Here is a 15795-nt window from a genome sequence, read left to right on the forward strand (position 1 = left end):
TTATGGCTGAATAATGTTCCATTGTATATATGTACCACATCATCTTTATCCATTCCTTTGTCAATAAATAGTGCTGCAGTAAACATTGGGGTGCATGTATCTTTTCAAATTATGTTTTTCCCCAGATATATGCCCAGGAGTGGGATTGCTGGATCATATGGTAGTTCTATTTTTAGTTTTTTAAGGAACTTCCATACTGTTCTCCATAATGGTTGTACCAATTTACATTCCCACCAACAATGTAGGAGGGTTCCCTTTTCTCCACGCCCTCTCCTGCATTTATTATTTGTAGACTTTGATGATGGCCATTCTGACCAGTGTGAGGTGTGATACATCATAATATTGATTTGCATTTCTCTAATAATTAACGACCTTGAGCATCTTGGCTGTTGCGTTTTGGTCATCTATATGTCTTCTTTGGAGAAATGTCTATTTAGATCTTCCACCCATTTTTTGATTGGGTTGTTTGTTTTTCTGATACAGAACTGCATGAGCTGTGTGTATATTTTGGAGATTAATCCCTTGTTGGTCACTTCATTTGTAAGTATTTTCTCCCATTCTGTGGGTTGTCTTTTCGTTTTATCGTTTCTTTTGTGTGCAAAAGCTCGTAAGTTTAATTAGGTGCCATTTGTTTATTTTTATTCTCATTACTCTAGGAGATGGATCCAAAAAGGTATTGCTGTGATTTTTTTTTTTTTTAGTTTTTATTTATTATTTATTTTTGGCTGTATTGGGTCTTTGTTGCTGTGCGCATGCTCTCTCTACTTGCGGGGCGTTGGGGCTACTCTTCATTGCAGTGCATGGGCTTCTCATTGCAGTGGCTTCTCTTGTTGTAGAGCATGGGTTCTAGGCACATGGGCTTCAGTAGTCGTGGCACTTGGGCTCAGTAGTTGTGGCTCGCAGGCTCTAGAGAGCAGGCTCAGTAGTTGTGGTGCATGGGCTTAGTTGCTCCACGGCATGTGGGATCTTCCCGGACCAGGGATTGAACCCATGTCCCCTGCACTGGCAGGCAGATTCTTAACCACTGCGCCACCAGGGAAGCCCTGTGATTTATTTCAGAGAGTGTTTTTCCTCTAGAAGTTTTATAGTATCTGGTCTTACATTTAGGCCTTTAATCCATTTTGAGCTTATTTTTGTATATGGTGTTAGAGAATGTTCTAATTTCATTCTTTTACATGTAGCTGTCCAGTTTTCCCAGCACCACTTATTGAAGAGACTGTCTTTTCTTCATTGTATGTTCTTGCCTCCTTTGTCATAGATTAATTGTCCATAGGTGTGTGGGAGTACCATACTATTTTAATTACTATAGCTTTATAGTATAGCTTGGAATCAGGAAGTGTGATACCTCCTGCTTTGTTGTTCTTTCTCAGTGTTTGTTTGGCTATTTGGGGTCTTTCATGGTTCCATATGAGTTTTAGGAGTGTTTTTTTTCTATTTCTGTAAGAAATGCCATTGGAATCTTGATATGGATTGCATTGTATCTATAGATGGCTTTGGGTAGTATTGACATTTTAACAATATTAATTCTTCCTATCCATGACATGGGATACCTCTCCTTTTTTAAATTTTTTTATTTTTTTTATTTTTTGGCCCTGCTGCATGTCTTGTAGGATCTTAGTTCCCTGGCCAGGGATCAAACCCATGTCCTCAGCAGTGAAAGCACAGAGTCCTAACCACTGGAGTGCCAGGGAATTCCTGCCTTTCCATTTATTTCTGCCTTCATTTTCTGTAACCAAGGTCTTGTAGTTTTCATAGCAGAGATCTTTCACCTCTTTAGTTAAATTTATTCCTAAGTACTTTATTGTTTTTGATGCTACTGTAAATGGGATTCATTTATTTCTTTTTTAGAAAATTCATTGTTAGAGAATCTCAATTTTCTTAATGGTAAAATGGAGATAACCAAATCTAACTCTCAGTATTGTAGTAAGGATTAAATGAGATAAAATATGATTATTTAGCATAATTGTACCTTACATAAGGTAAATGCTCATCACTAGTAGCCACTTACGTTGTTATTCCTTCAAGTAGATTAATGTAGTTACTGTAATCATTGCACAGTGGGGTTGTAAGCTCCATATTAGCAGAGAGATAAGATACAAAGATAAGTGAATGGTCCAGCCAACTGTAGTGGGCATCCACTCTGTCTGCCATGATCGTTGGTGAGTCTGGATCCCTCTAAGGACTAGAGCTTTTTCCTGCATTGTTGTCTCTCAGCAGACCTACCCATGGGCGAGGATTCACCACCTCTGTTGTACCAGGGAGATGTGGTGTAGGCTACGTGTGTGCACCTGGGACATCTGTGCCCTACCTGGAGCTTGTTCTCCACATTGGGAGTGCTTATTTATGTTGATTATGGAAGATTTTTAACTTGAATGGAAAGATGACATTTTTGAAAAGTCATTTGAAAAATCAAGATCATAATGTATAAAGCTAAGCATTACATGATTGGTCTCAAGAACATTCTCTGAGGTTTTTTTTTTTTAAACAAATACTTAGAAGTTGTGTCTGTCTTTTTGACAGAAGTATAAAATCTGAGACTGAGATAGATGTATAAAATAGAAAATGGAGACTTGTTGCATTCTCATCAACAAGCAGAATATGTTTTTTTCTGGTTTTTATTACTTCACAATCCTTCATCTGATATTTAAAATGTATTTATGTTGAGTCATTTCTTTCTCTTTTGCTGGTAAACCGGAAGATCATGAAATGATTCTGCAGAGGCAGTAGCATTACGTTGTTTCTTTTTTTGTATATATCAGATAAGAGACTTGTAAATGGAAGTATGTCCGCCTCACATCCTTTGTATGGTAATGGCAGTGATGTTTGCCTTTTTGTGACTGGTGCAACGTTTATTAATTCATAAACCCACTTCCAAATAACCTAAGGGCTTTTTGACTAAAGGTGACTCTAGTAAGAACAGTGTTAGATTTTGACAGGCTACTTTTGTTTTTACAGACATTTCTTTTCTTCTTTTTAGTGTTTCGAAACCACTAGTATTTTAAGAGTGTTGTGGGGGTAGAGGGGTGCCATGGTCAAAGAAAGTTAATGCACATATTTGGAGTTAGGGTTTCTGAATCTTCAACTAGGAAGGGAAAATAAAAGTTTTGAGGCTCAGCTCAGCTTAAGCCTCTTTATCACCCTCTCCGAACCAACACTTCTGGTTGGTAAAAAGCTCACAGATCTGAGAAATAAAAGCAGCTTAAGAGGTTGACTTTGGTCAACCTTAATAATAATAGAAGAGAAAAAGGGCAGCAATTCCAGAGATTCACCTATTTTCCCATAGACTAAGGGACCCTGTACACCTCCTGTCCTGTTTAACTCACTGTCATCTGTCTAGCAGGGCTTCCTATAACCAGTTGGTATCAGTGGAAACAGTCCTTCCATTAAGCCTAAGAAATGTCTCCTAAAAAATTGTTTCAGAAGTTTTCACAGTATTTGAGCATTTAAGGGAGTGTTTGTCATATCATAGAGAATGAAAATGGAGAAGGATAAGGACTCCAGAGTGCTGGAATTATATATGCCTGAGAGTTTGCCATACTAGCCAATAGCAAGGTTTTGGTTCTGTTTATTTTTTCTAGCTCTTAGTATATTCTAGTTTTATCATTGAGAATATTGGGGAATTTATCTCATGATATTACTTATTATATACATTATTATACATTGCATATTTTTTAATATATACCGTTAAATTTATTGTTATAATGTTATCTTTAAAGTATCAATGGCTTTTTCCAGAGCAATAATGAAATTTCACAGTATGAAAATGGAAGAAATCAACAAAATTATTCGTGACCTTTGGCGAAGTACCTATCGTGGACAAGGTAATTAACATGGTGTATCATGAATGCTCTTTCTGAAGCCCTGTATCCAGCTCTGGCCTCATAAGACTGCTCATCATGCCAGTATTACCTCTGGGCCCCTCTCTGAACATCTCTTTCCGATTTTCTAAGAATTCTTATCTTAGAATTCTTAGCAAGAAAAAATGCAAAGTTTTCTATTCCAAAGCCTGACAGGACTTACAGATTTGGCCATGGTGCACGTTATATTTAGTTGATGATGTAATAGGTTCTGTTGAAGTGCAGATAGGGATAAGCCAAAATGTGATAAGAAGAAAACCAACAGGAGAAAACTCTTAATAGGGGAACTAAGAAAAAGGCACCTCTGAGACTGAGGGTTGGGGCATCTGGTTGCTTCTGGCCAGGAACCTTCATCACCAGAGAAAAAGTTTCCAAACCAGCCAGTGTTTTTCTCTGGTAATGTCAGCCTCGCACGTTGCTTTTAACTTACTTTGATAAGGTTTGCAAGTGGCAAAAGGCTGCAGAGTGTAGGTTCCCCTAAAATCTTCTTCTTTCTGTGTCAGATATTGAATACATAGAAATTCGATCTGATGCCGATGAAAATGTATCAGCTTCTGATAAAAGGCGGAATTACAACTACCGAGTGGTGATGCTAAAGGGAGACACGCCCTTGGATATGCGAGGACGATGCAGTGCCGGACAAAAGGCAGGTATCTCAAGAGCCTAGGGAACCACCTGTACACAGAGAATTGACAAAGAGGAATCATTGTCAATGCAGTGGAAGCACCCAAAGTTGCCCTTGAATGGTAGGAAGCTCCTTATAGCACTCCTTGCTGCCATGTAAAGTGAATCAGGCTCAGTCACTCTCTCAATTCTAACCAGCATTTCCTGCAACATTATGTAAAGTAGGCTTTTAGAAGAGAGGCCTGAAACAGTCTCACAGGATAGCCTAAATGTAAACCAAGAAGTTGAAGACCATTCATTGTTCCACAGCACTCCTTATGAGAATAAGTTTACTGGGTTATCAGTTATAGACACACCACTATTTTATGTGACACCAAGAAAGAAAAAATTCAATTGTAATTGTAAGATGCATCCTCATTTCAGAGAAGTCAAAGGGTGGGGGAAGGGTATGTTTTAGAATCAGGGACATACAGTATTAGCAAACCAGATCCTAGATTGAGCCAGATGAGGCATTACAATAAGTGAGAGTCTAATTGAGAAGGTAGCCTCATCATAGGACTGAGTCCTCACCACCACTCCCAGCCTAGCCTTTGGGCCTGAGGACCATCTAAAAGAAGGGTCTGCTAGGCTCAAAGGCTTTGATACCCACAGGTGCCTCTGTCCCCACCACCACATACACAGGGACTCAGTGCTGGGCCAGACCATCTAGCTCTACAGGAAGCTCTGGGAGGATAGCCTGGGTTGGATATGTAGAGCACAGAGGAATAAAGTTTCAAAGAGTTGGGAAGTGGGACCTGCATCCTTAGGGTACAAGGCTGGGTTCTTTCACTGTGCACTGGTTTGTAAAAGATGTTAAAGGTTTTTGAGCTTCCTCCTTTCAGATTAGAAGCAGAACATTATACTTGATAACATCTCTGGACCCGTGATTTTCTTAACAAAATTTTATAGTTCCAGAAATGGATGCTCACATTATCAGAGTTACTTTCATAAAAGGTTTGCAATTTTTGCTTAAAGACACTCTATGCATGTATGCATTTTGTCATCAACCCGGACAGCTGATACCAACTTATAAGGCATCTGCAGATTATTATCTTAGTCATAGTCTGCAAAAATGACAAATTTGTGATCTACAGGCAGTATCCCCTACTTGCATTGATGATTTTTTGTGGTAATTATGAATGAGAAGATGGTTTGAAACATGTCTGTTTGGATTAAAAATACTTTCTGAACAAAAGGAGATTTCCTATAGCTACTCCAAATTATAAAAATTAATTAGCAGTAATTGCTTCCCTGGTGTTGGGTGACAGGATAGACAAATGGTTTGGTAGAGGTGGGCCAGGAGCTCCCATCATACCCCACTCTGAGTGGGTGGTGGTGCAGGTGGCAGCAGAAGTGCCCATCCCCAAAGGGCCAGCGTCAGAGCAAAGCTATAAACTGCTCTAAAATCACTAACTCACTCACTGATGCTCCTTCACTCACAAATCGGGGTGGGTGGTGGAGGGGGCATTACATCTCACACAGAAAGCAGAGTGTATACTTCCTAAACTAGTTCTTCACTCTTAATTCTTTGTCCCTTGTACCCTCAGATGGCTTCAGCGCTGGCCTAGTTCAGTATTAGGCTTCTATTAACCACAAAAGTGCCTCATAGTTTGGGTTGCTTGGATTTCCTACAGTCAAGCTTAAATAAAACCATACTTCTGTACTCCTGGTACTTTTTCCCCTCCCTTCCTTTCCCTCTCCCACTCAGAATCATACACATAAACATTTAAGTGTGGGTTAGGGCAGTGGTGCCTCTTTGGGAGCCATAGATCTCACAGAACATAGAGATTTAAAGATGTCTCTGAGAGAAAAGGTGTCTGTGAGGCTCTGGAAAATGTATTATGTCTAAGTTTTCTAACAAATCTCATTATCAGGAAAATAGCCAGGTCATGAATTTTTAAGGTTGTTAATCTTATAGCATTATTAAAATCACTAGTTACAGATAAATGTAATGCATTTCTGATTCAAGTCTGTAATTTGAAGTTTTGTTGTAGCTGATGTGAGGTGTTTGTGCAGGGTCAGCACCGCTTTTAGCATTGTATTTCATTGCAAATGATAGGATGAGATAATGCAAATGATAGTTCACCTTCTGGAACGGCATGAGCGTTTGGTCACAGTGCCAGGCTCTCCCAAACAAAAGAGCAGTGACTTACCTAAGGTCAGTGATCCTGTGACATTGCCCCACCTTTCCCTTCTAAAGACATTATGCCAGGTCTGCCTGCTTTTTCTAAGGTGAGTGAGAAAAATGTGCAGTGCAGCTAAGCTCTGGTGCTTTTGTTCCAGGTATTAGCCTCACTCATCATTCGCCTAGCCCTGGCTGAAACATTCTGCTTAAACTGTGGCATCCTTGCTTTGGATGAGCCAACGACAAATCTTGACCGAGAAAACATTGAATCTCTTGCACATGCTCTGGTTGAGTAAGTATCTCAAATTTGGGGCCAAGTTATGATAGTTTTTAAAGTAAGGTTAAGAGAATTCTATGATGAAAGTAAGGTTAAGAGAATTCTATGATGAAAATCCTCTGCAGATGTGTCTTCCTTGAGGAAACTGGTTTTGCCAGACCTTAGGCTTTACCTGGATCGTAATTCTTCAGATGCTTAAAAAGAGAACTACATGGTGAACAGCCACCCCAGCACATCCTGCATCTCTCCAAGAGTGTTCATGGGGAAACCCATGGTGAGGGTCTCCTGGTTTGGTTTGGTTTTCCTGTAAACCCACCAGAGGGGCCCACATGTCCTGTACAGGAGTTAGCATTCCCTGCTAAAGCCTTTCTAGGTGGTAACGGAAGTGACAGTGGGTTTTAGACTATTTCCCCAGCTTCTCACGTGTGTCAGCATCTATGAGGAATGACAGTGCTTACTCAAAAAGTGTATTAGTGGTGAAGTAGAATCCAGAGGGTAAAACTGCATACACTTTTTACCATAGTTCACCTGTGGTGGGTGAATGCTCTAGGGATAGGCAGCCCTTGCTTATGGGCTGTGCTGGCAGAGGAAAGGCACTTTCTGTGAGGTAGAGAAGCTATTTTGGGTACTTCTTGCTCCAGACAGACCCCTTCTAGCAGAGAAAACATTTCCTGTGTGATAGCAGGGATGGAACCAGAAGGAGACTTGAGCAGCCACAGAGCCACGTTTCTCCAGCCATCTCTCAGTAGTCCCGTGTGACCAACAAGTAAGGGCTGGTGCTTTTGAAACCTAAGTGCATCCAGCTCCAGGCAAGGGATAAATAAGTGGTTAGGTAAAAGAAAAAGTCTTTCAAGTCTCAGACGCGTAACTAATTACCTCAGCACATAGATAACGAGCAAAAATGTTCTCAGTACACCCACTCAGGCCCCCTGTGTGTCATACCAATGATGCATCCAGTGACTGGTGGTGGCAGAATTCTAAGTAGACCCAGCTCCTAAGAAGGCAGTGGGGCTCACAGTGTTATTCCCCTTGCCTGTAGTCTGTCTTTTTTTTTTTTTTTTAATGTAATTTTCTTCCAGAGAAAACTAGTATCAGGTCAAGAAAACCCCAGGCAAAGAAATAATCAGACCCCGAAAGTTGAGCAGCACAGCTACTAAGGAAAACTCAATTAAACATTTCCACCTGCTTTAAGAATAAACTAGATCATGTATTCTCACCAGTCTCTAAGCCAGACCTGAGTGAAGAGTCATGCATCCCCACTGTCTGGAGAGGAGACGGGACTGCTACCTGGCTGGGCTGAAGGCCTGGATCCACACCCCCCTTCCCCCCGCCACTTCCTGCAGGGCTGTCAGAGGCCCTCCCTGATACTCACACAGCACAGGAAAAACCTGGTCATCACACACAGCATACATTTATGTGTCTGACAAGGTTCTCAGTGCTTATTTCAAATAAAAGGAAGGGTTATGCATGTTCTTTAGTAATAAAATATTATAAATATATTGTTTCAGGATAATAAAAAGTCGCTCACAGCAGCGTAACTTCCAGCTTCTGGTGATCACTCATGATGAAGATTTTGTGGAGCTCTTAGGGCGTTCTGAATACGTGGAGAAATTCTACAGGATTAAGAAGAACATTGATCAGTGCTCAGAGATCGTGAAATGCAGTATTACTTCCCTAGGATCTAATGTTCATTAAAAACATTCAAGATTTAGATGCCTTAGAAACATGGGTCCTCAGCCAACTGCTTATTTCTGGTATTGAGTCAATATGAAAATACGTTCTTTCAAATGAGCCTTGTGTCTAGGGTTTTTAATGTCTGAGAGGTTCGAAAATCATTAAAATTGTTTCACATGGAATTTGGACTGATTCCCTGAACTTCATCCCCCTCCAGGCAGCCTCTGACAGGCCTGTGGGGCTCAACCGCAGCACAGTTGGACTCAGCTTCCCTGCTTCCTTTCCTAGCACTGATGAAGGAGTCTGTGGGACCTGAAGCTTCTTACTCGCCTTTCACTTCTCAAAGCATTAGTGAGAAGCAGTTCTCTGCCTGGATACTTTATGGCTTTTGGGCATTTAAAAAGTCAGTGTTGAGTGTTACCTGTAAATTTATTTCTTTGGATATGGTTTAAAAAAACTGTCATCAGTGTTAATATCTGAAGATGACAGAAGTGACTGAATATTAATATTTGGCTCTGCTCTTAACTTTATAAATCTGGGCAAGTGACCGCTCCCTCTCAGGGCCTCAGTTTCCCCAACTAAAATTTGAAGTAGTCGAATGGGGGCTTCAGGGTTTGAAAAGAACCTTAATTATCTAATTCAATACCCACTGAGTTCCCTCCCCACATATCCCTACTAGGTAGTCATCCAAACCTGGGCTCTTTCTAGAGGGAGGAAGTTCCCCACTGTGCACATCCACGTTTGGAAAGCTCTGCCCAAGAGCAAGGCCTCTCTTCACTTGGGGCCTGACCTGCATTCATGAAGGAGTCTGTAACTTTCCCCTGTGTCTATGCTATTTATCAATTTGGCCTTACCATGAATCCCGATTGCTCTCCAAATATGCAACTCTGGTATGGAAGGAAAGCGGAGCTCGCGGAGCTCGCTCAAAGTCAAAACTGGCTCCCCGTGGGGTCCAAGCAGACCTGGAAAAGCAGGCCTCCTTTTCATTCCAGATGTTGTTTCTAATAAGAGCCTAATCATACCCTTTCCCTGGAATTGCCAGCTGACAACTTGAAGCCTTTCACAAGCATTCCACACAGAATGCTACCAAGTGATGCACTTTTGAATTAGACTTTCATAGTCAGTCAGTCAGTCATATGGCACAATCACTAGGAGCCAAGAACCACTTGGCAACCACTAGAAGCTGAAAAAGGCAAAGAAACAGACTCGTCCCTCAGAGCCTCCAAAAGGAACTAGCCCTGCTGACACCTTGACTTTTAGCCCAGTATACTGATTTTCAGACTTTTAGCCTTCAGAATTACATAAGAGAATAATACTTGTTTTAAGCTGCTGAGTTTGTGCTTATTTGTTACAGCAGCAATAGAAAACTAATACACTATCCACTGTATATATAATCAATTTCTGTGTATGTAATATGATGCTAGTTACTACTATCCTTGAGACAACTGAAAAAAGGTTACTTATCATTTTTTATGTTCCGTGGTTCACAGAAAGAATGCTGGTTGAGAAAGTCTGGTCCAGACCCTTACCCAGTCCATGGATGAAAGGGCCAAGCAGCAGAGCCACCACTCCAGCCACCTGCTTCTTGTCCACTGACTGACAATATTCAGTCATCCTAATAAGCTTTGAAAAACTAAAATCACCATTATTAGCCAAACTAGCATGATATCAACAAAGGTACCATGAGGAAAAAACAGCAGACCAATCTCACTCAGAGGACACATCCAGGAATTCATAAATTAAGAACAAATCAATTCCAGTCATCTATTAAAATAAACATACATAATAACCAAGGTGTCTTTATCCCAAGAATGCAAGAATATTTCAGAAGATAACTTTACAAATCATCACCATAATAAAGCCAAAGGGGAAAAATTCTGATAGACACCTAACACCATTATTTGATAAAATTCAACATCTCCTAGCTTTAGTAAACTCATACTTTTGCAAAGAATAAAAGAATATTTTCTTAGTGTTATTTGTCATGAATTAAAAATTAACAGTCATCTTAATAGCAAAAGATGAAATATTTTCCATTAAATAAAAAAACCAGGTAGCTTCTATCAACGCACTTTTGAAAGCTCTAGCCATTGCACAAGAAATGACAAAAAAGGCAATACAAGATAAATATAGGCAAAGGAAACAAAGTTATTTACAAATTAAAACAGACTTCCCAATTTCAAGTCTGGTTTCCCCTGACGATGTGACTTCCCTCACAGCCCTTTTGAGAGTGGCTTTCTCTCCCATTTCCCTTGTATCAGTGGGCTTGGAGGTGGTGGTGGTGCCATTTTTAAGCTTTTCATTGCTGCTTCTACATCCTCCTCCATTAACCCCACACATACACTTGAGATGAATAGGCATCACAGTATGGAGGTAAAGAATATGAGCCAGACTCATAGACTTAAATTCTGGCACCACCATTTACTAGCTTTGGGACCTTGGGCAAGTCATTTATCCTCTTGCTCCTGTTTCCCTATCTGTAAAAGTATCTAAAACGGCGCTTATCTTGTAGCATTGTTAAGAGGATTAAATGACTCTTTTTTTGTTACATCTTTATTGGAGTATAATTGCTTTACATTGTTGTGTTAGTTGCTGCTGTATAACAAAGTGAGTCAGCTATACATATACATATGTCCCCATATCTCCTCCCTCTTGCCTTCCCACCCTCCCTATAACACCCCTCTAGGTGGTCACAAAGCACGGAGATGATCTCCCTGTGCTGTGCGGCTGATTCCCACTAGCTAGCTATTTTACGTTTGGTAGCGTATACATGTCAGTGCCACTCTCTCACTTCGTCTCAGCTTACCCTTACCCCTCCCCGTGTTCTCACGTCCATTCTCTACGTCTGTGTCTTTATTCTTATCCTGTCTCTAGGTTCCTCAGAACCATTTTTGTTTTTTTTTTTAGATTCCATATGTATGTGTTAGCATACGGTATTTGTTTTTCTCTTTCTGACTTACTTCACTCTGTATGACAGACTCTAGGTCCACCTACCTCACTACAAATAACTCAATTTCGTTTTCTTTTTATGGCTGAGTAATAGTCCATTGTATATATGTGCCACATCTTCTTTATCCATTCATCTGTTGATGGACACTTAGGTTGCTTCCATGTCCTGGCCATTGTGAATAGTGCTGCAGTGAACATTGTGGTACATGACTCTTTGAATTATGGTTTTCTCAGGGTGTATGCCCAGTAGTGGGATTGCTGGGTCATATGGTAGTTCTATTTTTAGTTTTTTACGGAAGCTCCATACTGTTCTCCATAGTGGCTGTATCAATTCACATTCCCACCAACAGTGCAAGAGGGTTCCCTTTCTCCACACCCTCTCCAGCATTTATTGTTTGTAGATTTTTTGATGATGGCCATTCTGACTGGTGTGAGGTGATACCTCACTGTAGTTTTGATTTGCATTTCTCTAATGATTAGCGATGTTGAGCATCCTTTCATGTGTTTGTTGGCAATCTGTATATCTTCTTTGGAGAAATGTCTGTTTAGATCTTCTGCCCATTTTTGGATTGGGTTGTTTGTTTTTTTGTTATTGAGCTGCATGAGCTGCTTGTAAATTTTGGAGATTAATCCTTTGTCACTTGCTTCGTTTGCAAACCTTTTCTCCCATTCTGACGGTTGTCTTTTCATCTGGTTATGGTTTCCTTTGCTGTGCAAAAGCTTTGAAGTTTCATTAGGTCCCATTTGTTTATTTTTGTTTTTATTTCCATTTCTCTAGGGGGTGGGTCACAAAAAGGATCTTGCTGTGATTTATGTCATAGAGTGTTCTGCCTGTGTTTTCCTCTAAGAGTTTTATAGTGTCTGGCCTTACATTTAGGTCTTTAATCCATTTTGAGTTTATTAAGTGACTTTTAGAACTGCCTGGCACGTAAATGTGCTATTCAAGAAAAGCCTCATATCATCAGTTTACTCTTTCTTGTTGCAGTTATCTTTAGCCCCCAGCCTGGTCACTCCTGCTTATTCATTGACAATTTTAGCTCCCAGTTGAGAATTATTCTCCTAATACTAATTTCATAATCATCGGTGATTTCAGAATCCAAATGATGATCTAACACAACCCCCCTGGCTTCTCAGATCCTTGCTCTTTCCTCCAGTGAGGAGACGCTCCATAGTGTTACTCCAGAGTCCAGTTCTTTAACAACAGTAACTGCAACCCTCCATATCTCCGTTTTAAGTATCTCACTCCAACAACCTCTTGTATCTTTACAGTTCACTCCTGGGGTCTCCAGCTCCAGCAATTCTTTGAGCCCTCCAGGATGTCAATCCATTGATTCTACCACTTTTTCAGTTCTTCACTTCCCTCATGCCTGTACTTCTCTCCTTTTACAGCTTAAATTCCATGGTCCATCCTTGTATCACTGTCTTGCAGAGACCCTCAACTGTCTTGTCCCTCTTCTGTCCTCAAACTTTTCTCACAGTCTCCAACCCTAGCTAACTAGGACTCTGCCTTCTCCCTGCACATGCAGTTTCCTTTGCTGGTTCCATATTTCCCTGACCTTTTGTTGTTGCCCTGCCTTAGTGCCCAGTCTGCGTCTGTACTGTTTTCTTCTCACACTCACTTACTTGGTGACCTCATCCAGTCTCACAACTTTAAATTATCTTGGGACTCCCCTGGTGGCACAGTGGTGAAGGATCCATCTGCTAATGCAGGGGACACGGGTTCGAGCCCTGGTCCAGGAATATCCCACATGCCAGGGAGCAACTAAGCCCATGTGCCACAAGTACTGAGCCTGTGCTCTAGAGCCCACAAGCCACAACTACTGAAGCCCACGCACCTAGAGCCTGTGCTCCACAACAAGAGAAGCCAGTGCAATGAGAAGCCCGTGCACTGCAACGAAGAGTAGCCCCTGCTCACTACAACTAGAGAAAGCCTGCGTGCAGCAACGAAGACCCAACGCAGCCAAAAAATATATCTATTAAAAAAAAATAAGAGTACAAAAAAATTATTACCTTAGTTTGAGTTCTCCCAGAAGCAAAACCTGAAACAGTGATTCAAGCAAAAGTAAATAGTAGGATACGGGGAATTATAATGAAGAGAAGGCAGCCAATGAATAATGTGTTCTTAAACCAGCCACTGTAGTAGGCAATTTGGAGTTTACTCCCACAGGGAACGTGGGAAATTTGGCAAAATGTATGCCTCAAGATTATCCCACCCGAGAAGCAAGAGAGCTGGGGTATTTATCAATATATACCAAGTCCCAAGAGTCACTAACTGAGGGCTATTCCAGGGCATGTTAGCTACTGGCTATCTGTGTGTATCTTCCACAGAGCTGCCTTCCACAGTTTTTAAAAAAAGAAAAGAAAAGGGTAAGAAAAAGCCTTTTGACAGAGGTATGTATAGATAACAGCAGCAGCTAGAAGTGGGCTGGAGCACACTGGAAGTTCTTGGGACAAAGGGAGGGCACGGACAGCTCCTTTAACAGTCTTGTAGGTGCTGACTCCTCAAATGTGTCTCCAGTGCAAACTCATTTAAACTCATATTCAGCTGCCTTCCTGGATATCTAGTTGCACTTGAATATCTAATAGACATCTGAAACTTAAAATGACCCAGAAACTTTTCCCCAGAACCTGCACCTCCCATAGCTTTGGAAGAATGATAACTCCATTCTTCCAATTGCTCAGGAAAAAGTATTGACATCTCCTTCATTTTTCTGTTTATCTCATATCCCACATTCAAGGCATCAGCTTAATACTATGGATTTAACTTTAATATATCCAGAATCTGACCATGCCTCACCATCTAAACCACCACTGCTTTGGTCCAAGCCATCATCATCTCTAATGTAAATAATCTGAGTAACCACCTAACTGCTCTCACTAATTTGGTTCTGCCCCTCACAATTTGTTCTCAACCCAGCAGTCAGTCATCTTTTTAAAAGTAAATCAAATGTGTTTCTCACAGGGGTTTGGGTTAGTAGTTCTGAAACCACTTTACATAGTAAAATCAAATCCATACATATATTTTAGATAACAACTGAGTTTCTCACTGTTAGAGAAAGATGTTTGCATATCAAGAAAGGGGAAAGGCTATACAAAGAACCCTGTAGTGTTTGACTGAATCCAAATATCAGTGTAAATTTATGGCTTTAGTATGTAAAGGTGTTCTACTTTCTTTACGGATGTAAGGGAAGGGAAAAAGTGGGAAGAAGATAGGGAATAAGGGAAGAGTAAGGTCCGCCAAAAATCTCCGTGAAAACAATGGCAAAAACTGTCAAACTTTTGCAGAACTTAGGAAATTAACTAAAGGCTTGCAACAAGCCAAGGACTGTTTGTTCAAGGAAAATAGCTGAATCTCCCGGAGAAAAGCCAATTGCATTTTAACCTCCCCTAAACCCATTCCCCTCGCCCTTTGTTGTAGCTTTGAAGACCAAAAGCACCATAACTACAGTACCTGTGAAAGCAGCAACCACCAGAGAGAGCAGAATGGATGTGGAGTTCCCCAAAATCTTCAGTGCCACATAATTGCCACTGTTTGACCTGTCTGGCAGCTCACTGAAAATCTCCATCCTCATGGCTGGTCTTTATTCAACCTGACTCCAGTTCACTGTGCAAACAGCCCTACCTGCTGTAGGCAATCAGTGATGATTAGTTAATATTGCAGCTGCCCAAGGCAGCATTACTAACTGAGGCCAACAAGAGAGTAACCAAGAAACTTAGAGAAACATAGGGGAAGTAGATGTCCATGGCAGCTTTGACAAGCTTGAACATGTTCCTAGGAGTCCAGAAGTTTGTGTGTATGTCAGAGCTTTGTGCTCAGGGAAGACCTGAGAAGGCCCTAAGCACTGACCTCTGGCTGACCTTGAAACTACTTATGCAAGAAGTGAAGGCAAAGGCCCAGTTGTAAATTGCTTTCTGCAGCATTAACATGACTGAACAAACTGTCTCTCACACAGACAAAGCTCTTCAACAAAAGCTTGGAAATTTATTAGTTCAAAGCATTAAAAGAAATCTCTGTCCAATCAATATACCACTAAGCTGAGACTTCAGTGACCACATATGAGAAAGAATACAGCTTTACAAAATTGGTCCGGGAAAGTCACTAAACAAAGCAACAATTACAAACCCTGGGGAGAGGGTAATCTGATTTTCAGAGTTAACACATATTACCTTTTTTTTTTTTGGGGGGGGGGGGCCGCGGGCCTCTCACTGTTGTGGCCCCCCCCGTTGCGGGGCCCAGGTTCCCGAGGCCC

At 41.0% G+C, this 15795-nt stretch overlaps 1 protein-coding gene across 2 annotated transcripts in view; it reads left to right on the forward strand.

The window, feature by feature from the left end:
- Window positions 1-8710, forward strand: part of RAD50 (RAD50 double strand break repair protein) — a 102074-nt gene extending 93364 nt beyond the window's left edge. For both annotated transcript variants that reach the window (XM_007461334.1, XM_007461335.1), the window contains exons 22-25: window positions 3736-3821; window positions 4361-4503; window positions 6804-6937; window positions 8431-8710. In XM_007461334.1, coding sequence (XP_007461396.1) covers window positions 3736-3821; window positions 4361-4503; window positions 6804-6937; window positions 8431-8617 — 550 coding nt within the window. In that variant the 3' untranslated portion in view covers window positions 8618-8710. The remainder of the gene's footprint in view (window positions 1-3735; window positions 3822-4360; window positions 4504-6803; window positions 6938-8430) is intronic.
- Window positions 8711-15795: the final 7085 nt, after the last annotated feature.

The sequence above is a fragment of the Lipotes vexillifer genome, unplaced genomic scaffold (assembly GCF_000442215.2).
Source record: "Lipotes vexillifer unplaced genomic scaffold, Lipotes_vexillifer_v1.1 scaffold217, whole genome shotgun sequence".
Classification (NCBI taxonomy): domain Eukaryota; kingdom Metazoa; phylum Chordata; class Mammalia; order Artiodactyla; family Lipotidae; genus Lipotes; species Lipotes vexillifer.